Source organism: Procambarus clarkii, chromosome 11 (assembly GCF_040958095.1).
Source record: "Procambarus clarkii isolate CNS0578487 chromosome 11, FALCON_Pclarkii_2.0, whole genome shotgun sequence".
In the NCBI taxonomy this organism is placed as follows: Eukaryota; Metazoa; Arthropoda; class Malacostraca; order Decapoda; family Cambaridae; genus Procambarus; species Procambarus clarkii.
Genome location: NC_091160.1, coordinates 36,178,215 through 36,197,235, shown reverse-complemented (window position 1 = coordinate 36,197,235; position 19,021 = coordinate 36,178,215). Strand labels below are relative to the sequence as shown.

General features: G+C 48.2%; 2 protein-coding genes across 3 annotated transcripts in view; one reads left to right on the top strand and one right to left on the bottom strand.

Annotated features, from left to right (window-relative positions):
- Positions 1 to 19,021, bottom strand: part of LOC123758295 (probable basic-leucine zipper transcription factor I) — an 82,550-nt gene that overhangs the window by 14,001 nt on the left and 49,528 nt on the right. The window lies entirely within an intron of this gene.
- Positions 4,251 to 18,278, top strand: LOC123758484 (uncharacterized). The gene is made up of 5 exons (XM_069322591.1): positions 4,251 to 4,391; positions 9,230 to 9,364; positions 9,838 to 9,924; positions 13,443 to 13,516; positions 17,331 to 18,278. Exons 1-5 carry the CDS (start codon positions 4,377 to 4,379, stop codon positions 18,022 to 18,024), a joined length of 1,005 nt encoding a protein of 334 aa, XP_069178692.1. The 5' UTR covers positions 4,251 to 4,376; the 3' UTR covers positions 18,025 to 18,278.

Sequence of the window (19,021 nt, the reverse complement as noted above, 5' to 3'; positions counted from 1 at the left end):
AGCCCTTAAAATCTTACGTTATCTTGCGGGTGCAAAATGAGGAAATCTTATAAGAACAGTATCAATATTTGACAAATAGTGTTTTTCTAACTCAAACAATGTGGGGTTTATTATTCTACACATACTTCTAATGTCTCTCAGGTGTTCACATTCTCTCAGGTAGTGGTCAAGGCGGTGTCCGTCACTCTCATCACAGATTCTGCAACGGCCAAGTCATAGTGGTCCAACAACTGTGACAGGCAAGAGCGCCCTGTTCTGAAACCATGTTGTCCGGGGTTATGGAGATGCTGTGATGCCATATATTTTGTGATCTTATTACTTATCTCTCTTTCAATGAGTTATATGATGTGTGATGTTAGTGTTATCGGCCTATAGTTTATTGCCTCTGCTTCATTTCCTCCTTTACTCCGAATATATCTAAGCTCCGTCTCCAAAAATAAATTAGGGCCTGCGATAGTGTTTTTTTTACAGTTTTTGATGAATATGGAGCTCCAAGAATCAGTGCCTGGTGCAGAGTGCATAGACATACTGTCTATGGCTACTTCAAAATCCAGTGGAGTTAGGGGTGGCATCTAATATATAATTTGATGTTGGCATCACATCCATGAAGAATTCGTTTGGGGTTATCAATCTTGAGTGTGTTTAAGAGCTCACAGAAAACGGAATGGTACTGTTACCTCAGTATTTCCTCTCACTTCTTTGTTGTCAACTGTGAAAGTTCCATCTCCCTTACGCAGGGACCCGATACAGTGCTGGGTGAGAACTGTGGCAGGAGAGGTTGTGAGGGAGGGGAGAGGAGGGGAGAGGAGGGGAGAGGAAGGGAGGAAGAAGACAGAAGGGAGCGAAGTTTTGGGGTCTGGATCAGACCTCAAGTGGAATTAATTAATTGACAAGTGGTTGATCAGACATGACGTGTGAGGGAGGCAGGTGTGAAGGAGGCAGGTGTGAGGGAGGGAGGTGTGAGGCAGGTGTGAGGGAGGCAGGTGTGAAGGAGGCAGGTGTGAGGGAGGCAGGTGTGAGGGAGGCAGGTGTGAGGGAGGCAGGTGTGAAGGAGGCAGGTGTGAGGGAGGCAGGTGTGAGGGCTGCCAGGACCTGGAGCGCCACAATAAGGTCACCGCCGGACCGGTCCGGGACCAAAAGGTCAGTGTGATGCAACATATAATAAGGTGAACGCTTACACGGTATGCAGGCCGGGGGGGGGGGGGGGTGTTGCAGGCCGGGGGGGGTGGGGGGTGTTGCAGGCCGGGGGGGGTGTTGCAGGCCGGGGGGGGGGTGTTGCAGGCCGGGGGGGGGGGTGTTGCAGGCCGGGGGGGGGGGTGTTGCAGGCCGGGGGGGGGTGTTGCAGGCCGGGGGGGGGGGTGTTGCAGGCCGGGGGGGGGGGTTGACAAACCATCACCACAAACGAGGCAGTTCGAATACAGTTCCCTGTATTGTCATCTTACCGGTGCTGTAACGAGCCCTCCCCGGGGTAACTAGCCCATTAAACAGACAACACTAACTAGCCAGGGACGGCCCCGCCACCTCTCACCTAATCTAAAGAACGCTAGTTATTTAGCACTAGCACGCCCAGCGTACTCGTTATATATGAGCTATGAGAAGTAGCGGCTCGCAAATATTCACGTATTCAATGTGTCGGTAATATAGGTAAGGCGGGTGGCTTGGGTTAGTACGTTACTGGTTAACGGTTCGTAGTTTGAACGTTGCGGCAGATGAAGAAAACGGGTTGAATAGTGGGGAGGGGAAAGTAAAGCAGGTGAGAGAAGGTAATGCAGGCCGGGAGAAGTAAAGCACGCTACTGCTGACACTGCAGGTTAATAAAGAAGGCACTGCAGACTGAGGCAAGGAGCCCCAGTGATGCGAGCAGTGTTCAGCTGTTCACCACCACACGTGTCAACACCCATCAGTAGTGTTCCACAAGCCGCCCGACGCAGCCATAAGCCCTTTTCCCCGAAAGGGTATATGTACTAGTGGCTTTAGGTATTATATGTACTACTTCTATCAATAAATCCAACATTATGTTTGTAACTCATCATCTCTGTATGTACTTTTACCTGAATAAAAATTAGAATTTGAATTTGAATTTAAATTTGAATAAGTCATGTCCGCCCATACAAGGGCGGTTACACAACACCGCCCTTTTGTGTATATATATATATATATATATATATATATATATATATATATATATATATATATATATATATATATATATATATATGTATATATATATATATATATATATATATATATATATATATATATATATATATATAAATTGTGTTGAGTGACGCCTCACACAAATGCTAATACGTCAAATTATCTTCCGTTTTATCGTTTACATAAAAGGTCATTAGGTCATTAAGCACAAAAGAAGAGCCATCTTCATTTTTCAGTAATCTACATATATTACTTTTTATAAACTGCTCTTCACTATTTTCCTTTCAATAGCAGTGTGAATTATATATAAACCCGTCCTCGACTCAAGTCCATTCCATCCAGCAGTCGACCCCACAGATGCATTCATCAATTTTAACATGCTGTTCATTCAAAACTGGAATTTTCTCAAATATAAATTAATATTATAATATATTAGCATATTGTGCATATATAGACATAGGTTAGGTTAGGTCAGGTGTTTAGGTTCTGTTGGCGATTATTTGTATTTGTAGTACGTGGGTGAAGCATTTACAGCGTTGTGGTTCGAACACAAGTCGTCAGTGAAGCACTTGTTCCGGAAGTGTTCGAACGTCATCAGTTGTGAGTCGTGTGTAAATCGCTTGTTCATACATAAACAGCTGGGGTTTGGCGGGTGGATGGAATGGACTTTGGCCTTTGTTTATGTTGTTGTTGTTATAGATTCAGGTACTGGGAACAAGTTCCAAGTAGCACGGGCTATGGTGAGCCCGTAGTGGACTTACCTGGCACAGGAGCGGTGCAAGTAGCACGGGCTATGGTGAGCCCGTAGTGGACTTACCTGGCACAGGAGCGGGGCAAGTAGCACGGGCTATGGTGAGCCCGTAGTGGACTTACCTGGCACAGGAGCGGTGCCTGTGCTTTGTTTATGAGGACGGACCGTATATACACAAGTGTGTGGTGTTTTGACCAATGAGACTGGTCGTTACAAAGCGCCAGTCAGTCATAATCTACGACAACAAAAGCGGCGTTGCCATTTTGCACGTTCCATGGAAATGAGGGTTAGAGGAACACTTTTCCTCGACTGTACACTTTGGAGATGTTTCTCAAGGTTGCTTTTGAACGTCAAACGAAGCTACAATGAGGGTACTGCGTAGCCATTCTTGAAGAGGGAGCACACAACTAACAAGTACCTCAGAGCAGTGAAAGTTACTGATTACCTCCTGGATACACACACTGATCTGTTGTGCATGATGCTGTGCAAGCCGCCGTCACCTGGTCCACACAACCGCGCGCCACAATTCAAGAAGTTGCAATGTCACAGAAAAATATCATCTTGACATTTACGCTCCAGAAAGAGAATTTCCTCACCAGAGAATAACCCACTGGCCGACTTAATTGTATGTCATGTGTTATGTGACCTAACTCCGGAGGCCGGATCACCCATGACTGACTTGACTCTTAAGACTTTCTCGTGTTATTGTTAAGTTCAAGACTTGTTTGGGAGTAATATTCATGTTGTTGTTGTTGATAGTCATTCAGCCTTGCGTCACGGGGACACAAGACTGTGTGTGTGGCACCAGTCTTGTGTCTTGTTGCTGGAGGTCTACTTGAAGTCTATCTGGAGGACGTCCCCCACAGTTCTCCCCAAGCCCGGCCCACACCTGCCTGGTGGGGTACGACCCCACACTAAGCACAGGGAGCCGAGAACAAGGAGCTGGGGTATAAACATGGGGAGGAAAGGGCGGCCAGCCAGTAGGACGGGCCGCCCACCCCGCCCAGACGGCCGGTGAAGGAAGTCTTCAACCAAGCTGGCCAAGGGTGAATACGAATTAATCATGAAAGGAAACAGGGATTAAAGGACTTTGAATCCAGGTAGGAGAGTAAGAATACAAGTGTGATGGAGGCTGTAAGAAGGACAATGGATGCAGGTGGATAAGTCAAAATACAGGTAGAGTAGAGGTGAGGTAAGAAGAGTAGAGGTGAGGTAAGTAGAGTAGAGGTGAGAGTGGAGTAATAGTGGTGGAGGCAGGGGTCGCGGGGTAGCAGGTGAGGGAGAAGGGCAAAGACTGAGAACCAAGAGTGCTTGTGAGGGCCAAAGTGAGGGTCGGGGAGGGGCAGGAGGAAGGGGGGAGAGGGAGCAGAGGCGGACATATATAAAGGAAGCGACATTCACTTTTGACCCAGACACACCCGAGCCGCCGTCCACCACCGTCCTCCACACGCCCGTACTGATCGCCGCCATGTTGACGCTTCTGGTGAGTTCCAGCAAGTGCTCGTCGTCGTCGTCCGCCGCCGCCACGCTGGGATCTCTGAGCGGTGGATCTAAGACCTCAGTGAACGGAAACATGTGTGGCAGTTGTCAGTAAATCAGTGTACACAGCACAAGTGGTAGTGATGGGTGACAGTGTAGCGGTGAATCCTCGGAGCTGGCGGAAGGAGGTTATCTTGAGATGATTTCGGGGCTTTAGTGTCCCCGCGGCCCGGTCCTCAACCAGGCCTCCACCCCCAGGAAGCAGCCCGTGACAGCTGACTAACACCCAGGTACCTATTTTACTGCTAGGTAACAGGGGCAGAGGGTGAAAGAAACTCTGCCCATTGTTTCTCTCCGGCGCCCGGGATCGAACCCGGGACCACAGGATCACAAGTCCAGTGTGCTCTCCGCTCGGCCGACCGGCTCCCTAGTCCTAGTCCTTCTAGGAGGGAGTCCCTCTTGGAGTCTAGAAGGAGTCCTTCTTGCTAACATACAACAATCGGTATTCGGAGTCCCCGGATCAGGGTTCGATTCCCGGATGAGAGAGAAGCAAAGGAACAGAGTTTCGTTCACCCGATGCCCTTGCTCACCTAGCAGTAAATAGGTACCTGGGGGTTAGACAACTACTGCTGACGGCATCCTGGAGGTGTGTGTGTGTGTGTGTGCGACAAATATACGACGGACATGTTAGTGAACACAGGTCGGACGTCACTACAGTAGACAACCAACTGTTAGAAAGGCGGAGTCCAAGAGCTAACTGCTTGATCCTGCAGACACCAATTCTAAATACATAGACGCGAGCGACAGTACGACTCCAACACTGGAGGGACGCGAACAAGGGGACACAGGTGGAGACAGAGTACCAACATGAGCCACAGAGACGTATAAAGAACTTTTTCAGTGTCAGAGTAGTTAGTAAATGGAATGCATTAGGCAGTGATGTGGTGGAGGCTGACTCCATACACAGTTTATAATGTAGATATGATAGAGCCCAATAGGCTCAGGAATCTGTACACCAGTTGATTGACGGTTGAGAGGCGGGACCAAAGAGCCAGAGCTCAACCCCCGCAAACACAACTAGGTGAGTACACACACACCACCGTGCCAGTGAACGCAAGAAGAACAGAAACCAGGGAGGGAATTATCAGGAGAAAGCACAAAGCCATTTCGACTATATAGCACTGGGAAAATTTCAGGATAAGGATTTGGGATGGGACGGAGGGAAGGAATGGTGCCCAACCACCTGGACGGTCGGGGATTGAACGCCGACCTGCATGAAGCGAGACCGTCGCTCTACCGTCCAGCCCAAGTGGTTGGAGAACAGAAACGAATGGTGGAGAGTACACTAACAGAGTGGACCTGCACTATGGAGGCGGGATAGGGGTGCCAGGGTTGAGGAGGGTGCCGGCACACACACACATATACCACAGACACTATATATCTCTGTATATCCTCTCAAATTGTATATGCCACAATGTACCTTCATTTAAGTAAAGTATGTATATTATATATATATATATAAATATATATATATATATATATATATATATATATATATATATATATATATATATATATTATATATATATTATGCCTAATTATATATCAGGAAAACTTGGCTTATTAGGCAAATCGGGCCTTGCATAGTAGGCTGAGAAGTGCGTTCTGGCTACTAGGTACGACATATATATATATATATATATATATATATATATATATATATATATATATATATATATATATATATATATATATATATATATATATATATATATATATATATATATGAAGAATAACCACATGTGAAAAATAGAAAATGCTTAACGCGTTTTCGGCTAATTCGCCTTCATCAGAACAAAGTAGAATGAAGATAAGATTGCTGATCAGACCTTTATATCCGCCTGGGCAGATCACCTGACCACCAAAAATAACTGAGGAAAGGAAAGAAGGTAACTGCAGAAGGCCTATTGGCCCATACGAGGCAGCTCCTATTAATATCTCCAAGTGCCATACGTGTTAAATGATTGCTACATTGTTTTGACGTGCTATATTGAGGCTTAAATAGGGATCCAACTTGTACAATACCGGGGCTCACATTAAGTCTGTTGTTACAGTGTTTCAATGTTTACAATTTAATTTTCAATTTACAATGTTGTTATAAACATTGTAACAACAGCCTTAATGTGAGCCCCGGTATGCCTGCTCCCAAAATATACTAATATATATATATATATATATATATATATATATATATATATATATATATAATAAAGAAATATAAAAACGATTGCTTAATGCGTTTCCGGACGCGTGGTCGTCATTAGCGCCCAGCGACTCTGCCTTGCTCTCATGGTCTCACGTTGAAAGCCCATTAAGCAATCTTTCAAATTGATTTTCCGCATACTTGGATCAGTGCTTTCATGACCGTTCTCTCTCATATATATATATATATATATTCAACCTCGAGCATTTTGTGAAGAACTTGCTTATCAAACATTAATTCTAAATTGAGGTCTTAACCAAAGAACAAAAGCAGACTTGTGAGCCTCCGAGAGCCGTAGGGAAGGTAACCAGGCCCTCAAGGTGTTCCTAACGGCTGGTTACCTGAATTGGTACCAGGCCGAGAAGGACGGACCGTGGGAGGGAGAGGAGGGAGGGGAGAGTGAGGGAGAGGAGGGAGGGGTGAGAGAGAGGGAGAGGAGGGAGAGGAGAGTGAGGGTGTGGTGGGAGGGGTGAGAGAGAGGGAGAGGGGGTGAGAGTGAGGGAGAGGAGGGTGGTGAGAGTGAGGGAGAGGAGGGAGGGAGGGGTGAGAGTGAGGGAGTGAGAGTGAGTGAGAGTGAGGGAGAGGAGGGAGGGGTGAGAGTGAGGGAGAGGAGGGAGGGGTGAGACTGAGGGAGAGGAGGGAGGGGTGAGAGTGAGGGAGTGAGAGTGAGGGAGAGGAGGGAGGGGTGAGAGTGAGAGAGGGAGAGGAGGGCGGAAAAGATCACTTGACGGCCGTGAGGTGTCACTTGGAGCAGCGGTCCAGGTAACGTTTGGCTCGGGGAAACATCTCAAACATTACGTTTCTTGTATACATACGGTATACATGGGTTACGTTCATGTATACATACGGTATACATGGGTTACGTTCTTGTATACATACGGTATACATGGGTTACGTTCTTGTATACATACGGTATACATGGGTTACGTTCTTGTATACATACGGTATACATGGGTTACGTTCTTGTATACATACGGTATACATGGGTTACGTTCTTGTATACATACGGTATACATGGGTTACGTTCTTGTATACATACGGTATACATGGGTTACGTTCTTGTATACATACGGTATACATGGGTTACGTTCTTGTATACATACGGTATACATGGGTTACGTTCTTGTATACATACGGTATACATGGGTTACGTTCTTGTATACATACCGTATTCATGGGTTACGTTCTTGTATACATACTGTATTCATGGGTTACGTTCTTGTATACATACGGTATTCATGGGTTACATTCTTGTATACTTACGGTATGCATGGGTTACGTTCTTGTATACATACGGTATTCATGGGTTACATTCTTGTATACTTACGGTATGCATGGGTTACGTTCTTGTATACATACGGTATTCATGGGTTACATTCCTGTATACATACGATATACATGGGTTACGTTCTTGTATACATGGGTTACGTTCTTGTATACATACGTCATAACACCTCTTTCTCGTGTACTTCATATTAATTTTGATTTTTTCTATATTATTTAATGCCTCGTCCACAGGTGTGTTGTAGAGAGTGAAAACTTCCCTGCCTCATTGAGCTCAACACTATCATAACTTATCGTACAAGTATTTGAGCCTAATATGGGATGAAACCTTTAAAATTTCAAATCACAACATATACTCCATGATAAGACGTATATTCCTAAGATGAGGTCTGATAAAGACCTTTTGTGCCCTCTGTAATGCTTTTGCGCTATCGCTCACAGGATGAGTATGGGGTGCACAATAAACTAGCCGCCTTCGACGGCAACAACGTATATTCCTGCAGTTTGCTTTGGCGAACAGAACACAGCCACAAGTTTATGTGTAAACAGTTCTCCAAAATCCACAGACAGGAGTCTCGGGGCTGCTGGAGCAAGTCGATGCCGTAATTCCGGGTTGACACAAGTCTGGTGGCACTGGCTGTCGCAACAGTGCCATAGATGTTAGAGTTGGGATTTGTGTGGTGTTTGAGTATCTGTTATGTATGTACACCATGTTCTTGTCATGTTCCTTGAAGAAGGACATGTCAAGTCAACATGTCAACATGTCAAGGGACACTTGACATGTTTCCCAGAACCCTGTGTCTAGCGAGGTCACTTGAGCAGAGAGGGAGGGATGCCGGGGCACTGAACCTTTCCGGACTAGACCTGGGAAAAGTGGGTTACAGCCTCGAGTCTGCCCTTCTCCATTGTGGCGGGAACTGCCATTTGGCTGGAAAATGACTTGATCGAGGTTAGGCAAGAGTACGACAACATGATTTTGCAACATGTCTTGGTAATTACTCTAGGTGCTAATGTGTGTTTAGTGAGGGGGGAGGGGAGGAAAGGTTCCAAGAGGCCCCGAGGTCCTACAGTGTTGTGACAGCTCCACTACACACGGAAGGCTGCTTTCTCATTGCATCGCAATGTATAAATTACCAGACAATCACTGAGCCTCAGATCACGTTCAATTTGTATCTGTTATGTATGCAATCTGATCACCACCACTATCCATCACCACCACTATCCATCACCATCACTACCCTCCACCACCACCACCACCACCACCAATACTCCTGCAATTCGGACTAATGTTACAGGTTGGGCTGGGCTGCCTTATGGTGGCGGCCGGTCAACAGCCGGAGTTCGACTACGTGTACGACTACGCAGATACGCCGAGCTTCCAACCCCAGCCTCAACCCCAACCCCAGCCCCGACCCCAGCCACAACCCCAGGTGAGTCATGACTTCTCTTAACCCAGAAAGTGACCCAGCCAGGATACGTGACGTATTTACGCATCAACTTCAGAAACCTTTACATCTTTCAACAAACTAAGCGTCTTTTGAGCACTTTACGAGCCCAGAAGCGCTACGAACTTGTTTACAACAATAACAACTTTGGATTGTGAGTTTTCGAAGCTCATAAACTGCATAAAAGAAACCGCCATGATTGGTAAGAGATGTAGAGGTTTCGTAAATGCTTAGTGAATACTGATGGGGGCGGGTGACAGGAGCCAACACGGGTGATACAAGGGCAGCTTCGAGGTGGAGGAAAATATTCAGGTATGCAAATCATGCAGATTATATACCAGGTTGTTGCCCTGTTTCTTCACTTCTATTATCATCCTCAACCCCCACAACCATCACCCCCCCCCCCACCTCTCCCCTCTACCACCTGCCCCTGCTACAACAGCTTCTCGTTTCATCAGGCTGTTCGTCCACCGCCCCAGCAGGACCCCCGAGGCAGGAGACCGGCCGGCCCCCCACCCCAGGCCAGACCTCCGCCACGACCACAGGTGACCACTCCGGCTTTGTTACGTGTGTGTGTGTGTGTGTGTGTGTGTGTGTGTGTGTGTGTGTGTGTGTGTGTGTGTGTGTGTGTGTGTGTGTGTGTGTGTGTACTCATCGATTTCACCTATTTGTGCTTGCAGGATCGAGCATTGACTCTTGGATCCCGCCTTTCGAGCCATCGGTTGTTTACAGCAATGACTCCTGTCCCATTTCCCTATTATATCTAGTTTTAAAATTATAAATAGAGTTTGCTTCCACAACTTTTGCTTAAGTTTGCTCCTTAAGTGAATTCCAGTTTTCCACTACTCTCACGTTAAATGAATACTTCCTAACATCTCTGTGACTCGTCTGAGTTTCCATCCATGTCCCCTCGTTCTGTTACTATTACGTGTGAACATTTCATCTATTTCCACTTTGTCAATTCCCCTGAGAATTTTATATGTTCCTATCATATCCCCCCCCTCTCCCTTATTTTTTCTAGTGTCGTCAGGTTCAGTTCCTTCAGGCGCTCTTCATATCCCATCCCTCGTAACTCTGGGACAAGACTCGTCGCAAACTTCTGAACCTCTTCCAGTTTCCTTATGTGTGTCTTCAGATGGGGACTCCATGATGAGGCGGCATACTCTAAGACTAACCTCACGTAGTCAGTGTAAAGCGCCCTAAATGCCTCCTTACTTAGGTTTCTGAATGTTGTTCTAACTTTTGCCAGTGTAGAGTACGCTGCTGTAGTTATCCTATTTATATGTGCCTCAAGAGTTAGATTAGGTGTTGCGTTCACTCCCAGGTCTCTTTCTTGAATCGTCATAGGCTAGGCAGTTCCCCTTCATTGTGTACTGTCCCTTTGGTCTCCTATCACCTGATCCCATTTCCATAACTTTACATTTACTCGTGTTGAACTCCAGTAGCCATGTTTCTGACCATCTCTGCAACCTGTCCAGGTCCTCTTGGAGGATCCTACAATCCTCATCTGTCACAACTCTTCTCATTAATTTTGCGTCATCCGCGAACATTGACATGTTGGATTCTACTCCCGTAAACATATCGTTTACGTAAATTAGAAATAGAATTGGTCCCAGCACCGATCCTTGAGGTACTCCACTCGTTACTGTTCGCCAGTCCGACTTCTCGCCCCTTACCATTACCCTCTGGCTCCTTCCTGTTATGTAGTTCCTTACCCATGCTAGGGCCTTTCCGCTTATTCCTGCCTGCCTCTCAAGTTTGAATAGCAGTCTCATGTGCGGTACTGTATCAAAGGCCTTTTGGCAGTCTAGAAATATGCAGTCTGCCCAACCTTCTTTGTCCTGCCTTATCCTTGTTATTTTATCATAGAATTCCAATAGGTTTGTTAGGCATGATTTCCCTTTCCAGAACCCATGTTGGTGTTTGTTTACAAACCTATTGTTCTCCAGGTTTGCAACAAGTCTTAGCCTAATTATTCTTTCAAGTATTTTGCATGGGATACTTGTCAGTGATACTGGTCTGTAATTAAGTGCCTCCTCCCTATCTCCTTTCTTGAAAATCGGTACGACATTTGCCTTCTTCCAGCAACTGGGCAATTCTCCTGACATAAGTGTCTCATTAAAGATCATTACCAGAGACACGCTGAGGGCCTGCGCTGCCTCTTTTAGTATCCACGGTGATACTTTGTCTGGTCCAACCGCTTAAGTTGCATCCAGTGTTGTCAACTGCTTTTTACCTCCTCTGCTGTCACCTCTATATCCGATAGTCTTTCATCTAGGGTAATATCTTTTAACAACGGGAGCTGCTCAGGCTCGGTTGTGAACACTCCATGGAAACTGGCATTCAGTACCTCGCAGATTTCCTTGTCACTTTCAGTATATGCCAATTCGATGTTCGTCTTATGTTAATGTAATCGTTCCTAGTTCTGTTACATCTAATCCTGTTGTCCTCTGTCCTTTGTCTTCTGTACTTCCTCCACTCCCTCCTGCTTCTCACTTTTGCTTCCTGACACTGTCTATTAAACCATGGGTTATTATATTCCCTCCTGCTTTTTTTCATTTACTGTTGGAATAAATCTCTCTTCGGCCTCCTGGCATTTCCATATGATTAGGCTTCATCATATCTTGGACTGTTTTTCCTCTAATTTCTTCTTCCCACTGCACTTCTCCTAGGTAGTTCCTTATCCTTCTGTAGTCCCCTTTCCTGTGATCAACTCTCCTTTCCCAGACCTCTTGTCCCATGGTCACAATTTTGAGTTCCATCATGTAGTCAAAGACTAGGACACAATGGTCACTGGCTCCTAGTGGTATTTCATGTTCCAAATTCTCAATGTCTTCCACATTCTGGGTAAAAAATCAGGTCTAATAGGCTCGGAACATCTCCTCCTCTTTCCCTTGTGTCTTCCTTCACATGTTGTGTTAGGAAATTCCTGTCTATAACGTCTACTAACTTCGCTCCCCACGTTTCCTTCCCGCCATGGGGATTCCTTGATTCCCAATTTATCCGTGATATAGGTCACCCATGACCAGCAGGTTCGCTCTCATTCTATGCGCTATTGTTGCTGCCTTCTGCAGTTCATCTGTACATGCCTTGTTGCTGTCATCATACTCCTGCCTGGGCCTTCTACTGTTTGGTGGAGGATTGTAGATTACCAAGATCACAATCCTTCTTCCCATCTGCTGTTAGAGTTCTATGTATGGAGCTTGTGCTCTCATTGGTAACCCGATTTTCCAGCTCATCAAACTTCCATTTCCGCTTTATTAGGAGTGCCACTCCCCCTCCCTGTCTCTGTGTCCTCTCTTTTCTTGTCAACTGGTACACCTCTGGAAAGATTGCATCCGAGATCATGCCATTTATTTTAGTTTCCACTATTGCAACTATGTCTGGATCTGCCTCACTAACTCTTTCTTTTATCTCTTCTGCTTTATTGGATACCCCATCAGCATTGGTGTACCAAACCTTGAGACTCTTGTTGGAAACCGTGGTGCCAGAGTTCAGAGAGAGTGTGTGTGTGTGTGTGTGTGTGTGTGTGTGTGTGTGTGTGTGTGTGTGTGTGTGTGTGTGTGTGTGTGTGTAGAGAGAGAGAGAGGCCACCACACAGTATGAGCGGCGTGGCACCACACAGTATGAGCGGCGTGGCACCACACAGTATGAGCGGCGTGGCACCACACAGTATGAGCGGCGTGGCACCACACAGTATGAGCGGCGTGGCACCACACAGTATGAGCGGCGTGGCACCACACAGTATGAGCGGCGTGGCACCACACAGTATGAGCGGCGTGGCACCACACAGTATGAGCGGCGTGGCACCACACAGTATGAGCGGCGTGGCACCACACAGTATGAGCGGCGTGGCACCACACAGTATGAGCGGCGTGGCACCACACAGTATGAGCGGCGTGGCACCACACAGTATGAGCGGCGTGGCACCACACAGTATGAGCGGCGTGGCACCACACAGTATGAGCGGCGTGGCACCACACAGTATGAGCGGCGTGGCACCACACAGTATGAGCGGCGTGGCACCATGCACGACAACAACTAATACAGTGTTGTGTTACAGAATTTACAAGCCGGACAGTCACTCTTCCCAGACGACTCCACCACCCCGGTACCTATCCTGGTGGACTCCCGCAGGTGAGTCCCTCTCTCTCTCTCTCTCTCCCTCCCTCCCTCCCGCAGGTGAGTCCCTCACTCTCTCTCTCTCTCCCTCCGTCCCTCCCGCAGGTGAGTCCCTCTCTCTCTCTCCCTCCGTCCCTCCCGCAGGTGAGTCCCTCTCTCTCTCTCTCTCCCTCCGTCCCTCCCGCAGGTGAGTCCCTCACTCTCTCTCTCTCTCCCTCCGTCCCTCCCGCAGGTGAGTCCCTCTCTCTCTCTCCCTCCGTCCCTCCCGCAGGTGAGTCCCTCTCTCTCTCTCTCTCCCTCCGTCCCTCCCGCAGGTGAGTCCCTCACTCTCTCTCTCTCTCTCCCTCCGTCCCTCCCGCAGGTGAGTCCCTCTCTCTCTCTCTCTCCCTCCGTCCCTCCCGCAGGTGAGTCCCTCTCTCTCTCTCTCCCTCCGTCCCTCCCGCAGGTGAGTCCCTCTCTCTCTCTCTCCCTCCGTCCCTCCCGCAGGTGAGTCCCTCTCTCTCTCTCTCCCTCCGTCCCTCCCGCAGGTGAGTCCCTCTCTCTCTCTCTCCCCCTCCGTCCCTCCCTCCCTCCCGCAGGTGAGTCCCTCACTCTCTCTCTCTCTCCCTCCGTCCCTCCCTCCCTCCCGCAGGTGAGTCCCTCACTCTCTCTCTCTCTCCCTCCGTCCCTCCCTCCCGCAGGTGAGTCCCTCCCTCTCTCTCTCTCTCCCTCCGTCCCTCCCTCCCTCCCGCAGGTGAGTCCCTCTCTCTCTCTCTCTCTCCCTCCATCCCTCCCTCCCTCCCGCAGGTGAGTCCCTCCCTCTCTCTCTCTCTCCCTCCGTCCCTCCCTCCCTCCCGCAGGTGAGTCCCTCCCTCTCTCTCTCTCTCCCTCCGTCCCTCCCTCCCTCCCGCAGGTGAGTCCCTCACTCTCTCTCTCTCTCCCTCCGTCCCTCCCTCCCTCCCGCAGGTGAGTCCCTCACTCTCTCTCTCTCTCCCTCCGTCCCTCCCTCCCTCCCGCAGGTGAGTCCCTCCCTCTCTCTCTCTCTCCCTCCGTCCCTCCCTCCCTCCCGCAGGTGAGTCCCTCCCTCTCTCTCTCTCTCCCTCCGTCCCTCCCTCCCTCCCGCAGGTGAGTCCCTCTCTCTCTCTCCCTCCATCCCTCCCTCCCTCCCGCAGGTGAGTCCCTCCCTCTCTCTCTCTCTCCCCCTCCCTCCCTCCCGCAGGTGAGTCTCTCCCTCTCTCCCTCCCTCCCTCCCTCCCTCCCTCCCTCCCTCCCTCCCTCCCTCCCGCAGGTGAGTCCCTCCCTCTCTCTCTCTCTCCCCCTCCCTCCCTCCCGCAGGTGAGTCTCTCCCTCTCTCCCTCCCTCCCTCCCTCCCTCCCTCCCTCCCTCCCTCCCTCCCTCCCTCCCTCCCTCCCTCCCTCCCTCCCTCCCTCCCGCAGGTGAGTCCCTCTCTCTCTCTCTCTCTCTCTCCCCCTCCCTCCCTCCCGCAGGTGAGTCTCTCCCTCTCTCCCTCCCTCCCTCCCTCCCTCCCGCAGGTGAGTCTCTCCCTCTCTCCCTCCCTCCCTCCCTCTCTCCCTCCCTCCCTCCCTCACGCAGGTGAGTCTCTCCCTCCCTCAGCTAATGCATGACAGTATAAGTATTATAGATAATGCATGACAGTAATAGTACCACAGCTAATGCATGACAGTATCATTACTATAGATAATGCATGACAGTATCACTACTATAGATAATGCATGACAGTATCAGTACTATAGATAATGCATGACAGTATCACTACTATAGATAATGCATAACAGTATCAGTACTATAGATAATGCATGACAGTATCAGTGTCACAGATAATGCATGACAGTATCAGTATTATAGATAATGCATGACAGTATCAGTATTATAGATAATGCATGACAGTATCAGCACCACAGCTAATGCATGACTGTATCAGTACCTTAACTAATGCATGACAGTATCAGTACCACAGTTAATGCATGACAGTATCAGTACCTTAACTAATGCATGACAGTATCAGTACCTCAGCTAATGCATGACAGTATCAGTACCTTAACTAATGCATGACAGTATCAGTACCACAGCTAATGTATGACAGTATCAGTACCTTAACTAATGCATGACAGTATCAGTACCACAGCTAATGTATGACAGTATCAGTACCTTAACTAATGCATGACAGTATCAGTACCTCAGCTAATGTATGACAGTATCAGTACCTTAACTAATGCATGACAGTATCAGTACCTTAACTAATGCATGACAGTATCAGTACCACAGTTAATGCATGACAGTATCAGTACCTTAACTAATGCATGACAGTATCAGTACCTTAACTAATGCATGACAGTATCAGTACCTTAATTAATGCATGACAGTATCAGTACCACAACTGATGCATGACAGTATCAGTACCACAGCTAATGCATGACAGTATCAGTACCTTAGCTAATGCATGACAGTATCAGTGCCACAACTAATGCATGACAGTATCAGTACCTTAGCTAATGCATGACAGTATCAGTGCCACAACTAATGCATGACAGTATCAGTACCTCATCTAATGTTAAGAGTACTGATACTGTCATGCATTAACAGTACTGAATATCAGTATCACAGCTAATGCACGAAACTTTTAATACTATAACAAGTGCATGAGAGCGTTATGGCCCCCCCCCTCCTCCACAGTTACAGCACCACTCCTGTGCCAGTAAGTCCACTACGGGCTCACCATAGCCCGTGCTACTTGCAACATTTTGCTCCCAGCAGCTGAACCTAAAACAACAACATTATAGCTAGTTCCTGAGTTGTTGTTGTTGTTATAGATTCAGCCAATGGGAACAAAAAGTTCCAAGTAGCACGGGCTATGGTGAGCCCGTAGTGGACTCACCTGGCACAGGAGCGGGGCTGTAACTTTAGTTCCTGTGCGTGTAGATGACATATAGAGCCAGTTCCTGAGCGTGTAGAGGACATATAGAGCCAGTTCCTGAGCGTGTAGATGACATATAGAGCCAGTTCCTGAGCGTGTAGATGGCATATAGAGCCAGTTCCTGAGCGTGTAAATGACATATAGAGCTAGTTCCTGAGCGTGTAAATGACATATAGAGCCGGTTCCTGAGCGTGTAGATGACATATAGAGCCAGTTCCTGAGCGTGTAGATGACATATAGAGCTAGTTCCTGAGCGTGTAGATGACATATAGAGCCAGTTCCTGAGCGTGTAGATGACATATAGAGCTAGTTCCTGAGCGTGTAGATGACATATAGAGCCGGTTCCTGAGCGTGTAGATGACATATAGAGCCAGTTCCTGAGCGTGTAGATGGCATATAGAGCCAGTTCCTGAGCGTGTAGATGACATATAGAGCCAGTTCCTGAGCGTGTAGATGACATATAGAGCCAGGTTCCTGAGCGTGTAGATGACATATAGAGCCAGTTCCTGAGCGTGTAGATGGCATATAGAGCCAGTTCCTGTGCGTATAGGTGACATATAGAGCCAGTTCCTGAGCGTGTAGATGACATATAGAGCCAGTTCCTGAGCGTGTAGATAACATATAGAGCCAGTTTCTGTGCGTATAGGTGACATATAGAGCCAGTTCCTGAGCGTGTAGATGACATATAGAGCCAGTTCCTGTGCGTATAGATGACATATAGAGCCAGTTCCTGAGCGTGTAAATGACATATAGAGCTAGTTCCTGAGCGTGTAGATAACATATAGAGCCAGTTCCTGTGCGTATAGATGACATATAGAGCCAGTTCCTGAGCGTGTAGATGACATATAGAGTGCAAGACTGTAAACAACAGAGCCTGATGGTGCTGGACGTACTGAGTGGTAAACTCTCCCGCAGGATCGACACGAAGACGGGAGCGTTTGTGTACGAGTACGCTGGCGCTGACGGCTCCTCCAAGTACGAGTTCCGCTACCCGAACGGCACCGTGATCGGCAACTACACCTTCATTAATGACCTCGGTGAGAAGGAGACCCGCGTCTACTCTGCCGGAGTGCGCGATCCCACTCTGATCGACGAGACCACCGACCCCAACTACGTCGATCTGGGCAACTACGACCTCTACAAGCATCTGGAGCGACCCTACGTCCACAACGACGGCACCTCTGCCATCGACGGCCAGGCGTTTGCCAGTTCGGTGTCTCAGGTGCCGCGGCCTCGTCCATCACAGTCCGCACAGCCACGTCGTCCTCCATCTCAACCCCAGCAACGACCCCAATTCCAACCTGCTCCACCCCAGCAACGACCCCCGTTCCACCCGCCCCAGCAGCCTGCGGTGCCGCTCGACTTCGGCGACGCGACCGACCACTTCTCCCAACCGCCCATCATCGCCCCAACATTCCAAGAGGCCAATGTAGCACCTCAGGCCCCAGCGCCCCTGCCACCCCCGGCCCCAGTGCTACCTTCTCCGCCCCGTGGACGCCCGGGTGGCAGGTCAGGAGGGCAGCAGCAGCCATCCCACCACCGCCTCGACCTATCTTCCAACCAGAATGTCGGGTCGTTCCTGGACTCGGTCATACAGCGGTTCCAGTAACGTGTCAAGGGCCTCGTCCTCCTGGTCCTCCTCCAGCAGTGATGGCTGCCGTGTCTGCGGCGTCAGGGCAAGACCCGCCGGGGACCTCCAAGACCAACATATGTTGTGCGCGGCGGCGCGTCCTGAACATTGTTTCCCAGACATTACCTCTCCGGCCTGACAATGTTGTAATTGTTGATGTTTGTTCCGTTCTAATATTGTTAATACTGCTACAGTTGTTTCCGTCCATGGACCAATAAACGTGTAGCCTCAGAGTGCCTCTCTCTCTAATCCTTCATAACACAATAAGAGAAGTTAGGGTCTTTAGTTACTTATAACATTGTTAGTAGGCCACTTGTGTTAGTTCAATACTACAAAACATGAGCTTTTTTGCTCCAACTGTGGATTTTTGTCCGTCTGACCAAACAGTGATATAAGTACTGTAATTATTAGAGGAAAGCCTGAAAACTTTTAGGTAATTAAGGGAATAGAGAAAATAATTTATTATTCTTCCTTTTTGCGTTTCTCTTCTCTTCTTTCTGTGTTTACCTTTCCTCTCTTCTCGTTAGTAGCGGCCATTCTCGTTAGTAGCGGCCATCACCTCTATTTTCACAAGGGCTTCCTATCCGGGAGCAGGACTTGGCGATATTCTTAATAATCCATATTCCTGCTCCAGGATAACAAATAATTAGGATGACGTCGGTTATATACAGCGAGATTGGAAATCAGTGTAATTTGCTGTTTCGTGAAAACAAGGGATATGGGGCTCAACCCTCCCAGGCTGCCTATGGCTATTCCCAGACAGCGACCAGTCACCCTGCAAAGTTTGGTGTGGCTGGCCCCGCGCATCTGGCCCCTACCACCAAACACACACACATATATTCTCTTTTATAGATATAGACAATAATAATAATATTATTATCATCCGCTACTATAATATACATTCAAGAGGCATTTTTGTTGGAATTATCAGAAATATAATCCAGGGTGTAGAGTGGGTAGGGGTGGGTGGGGGGGG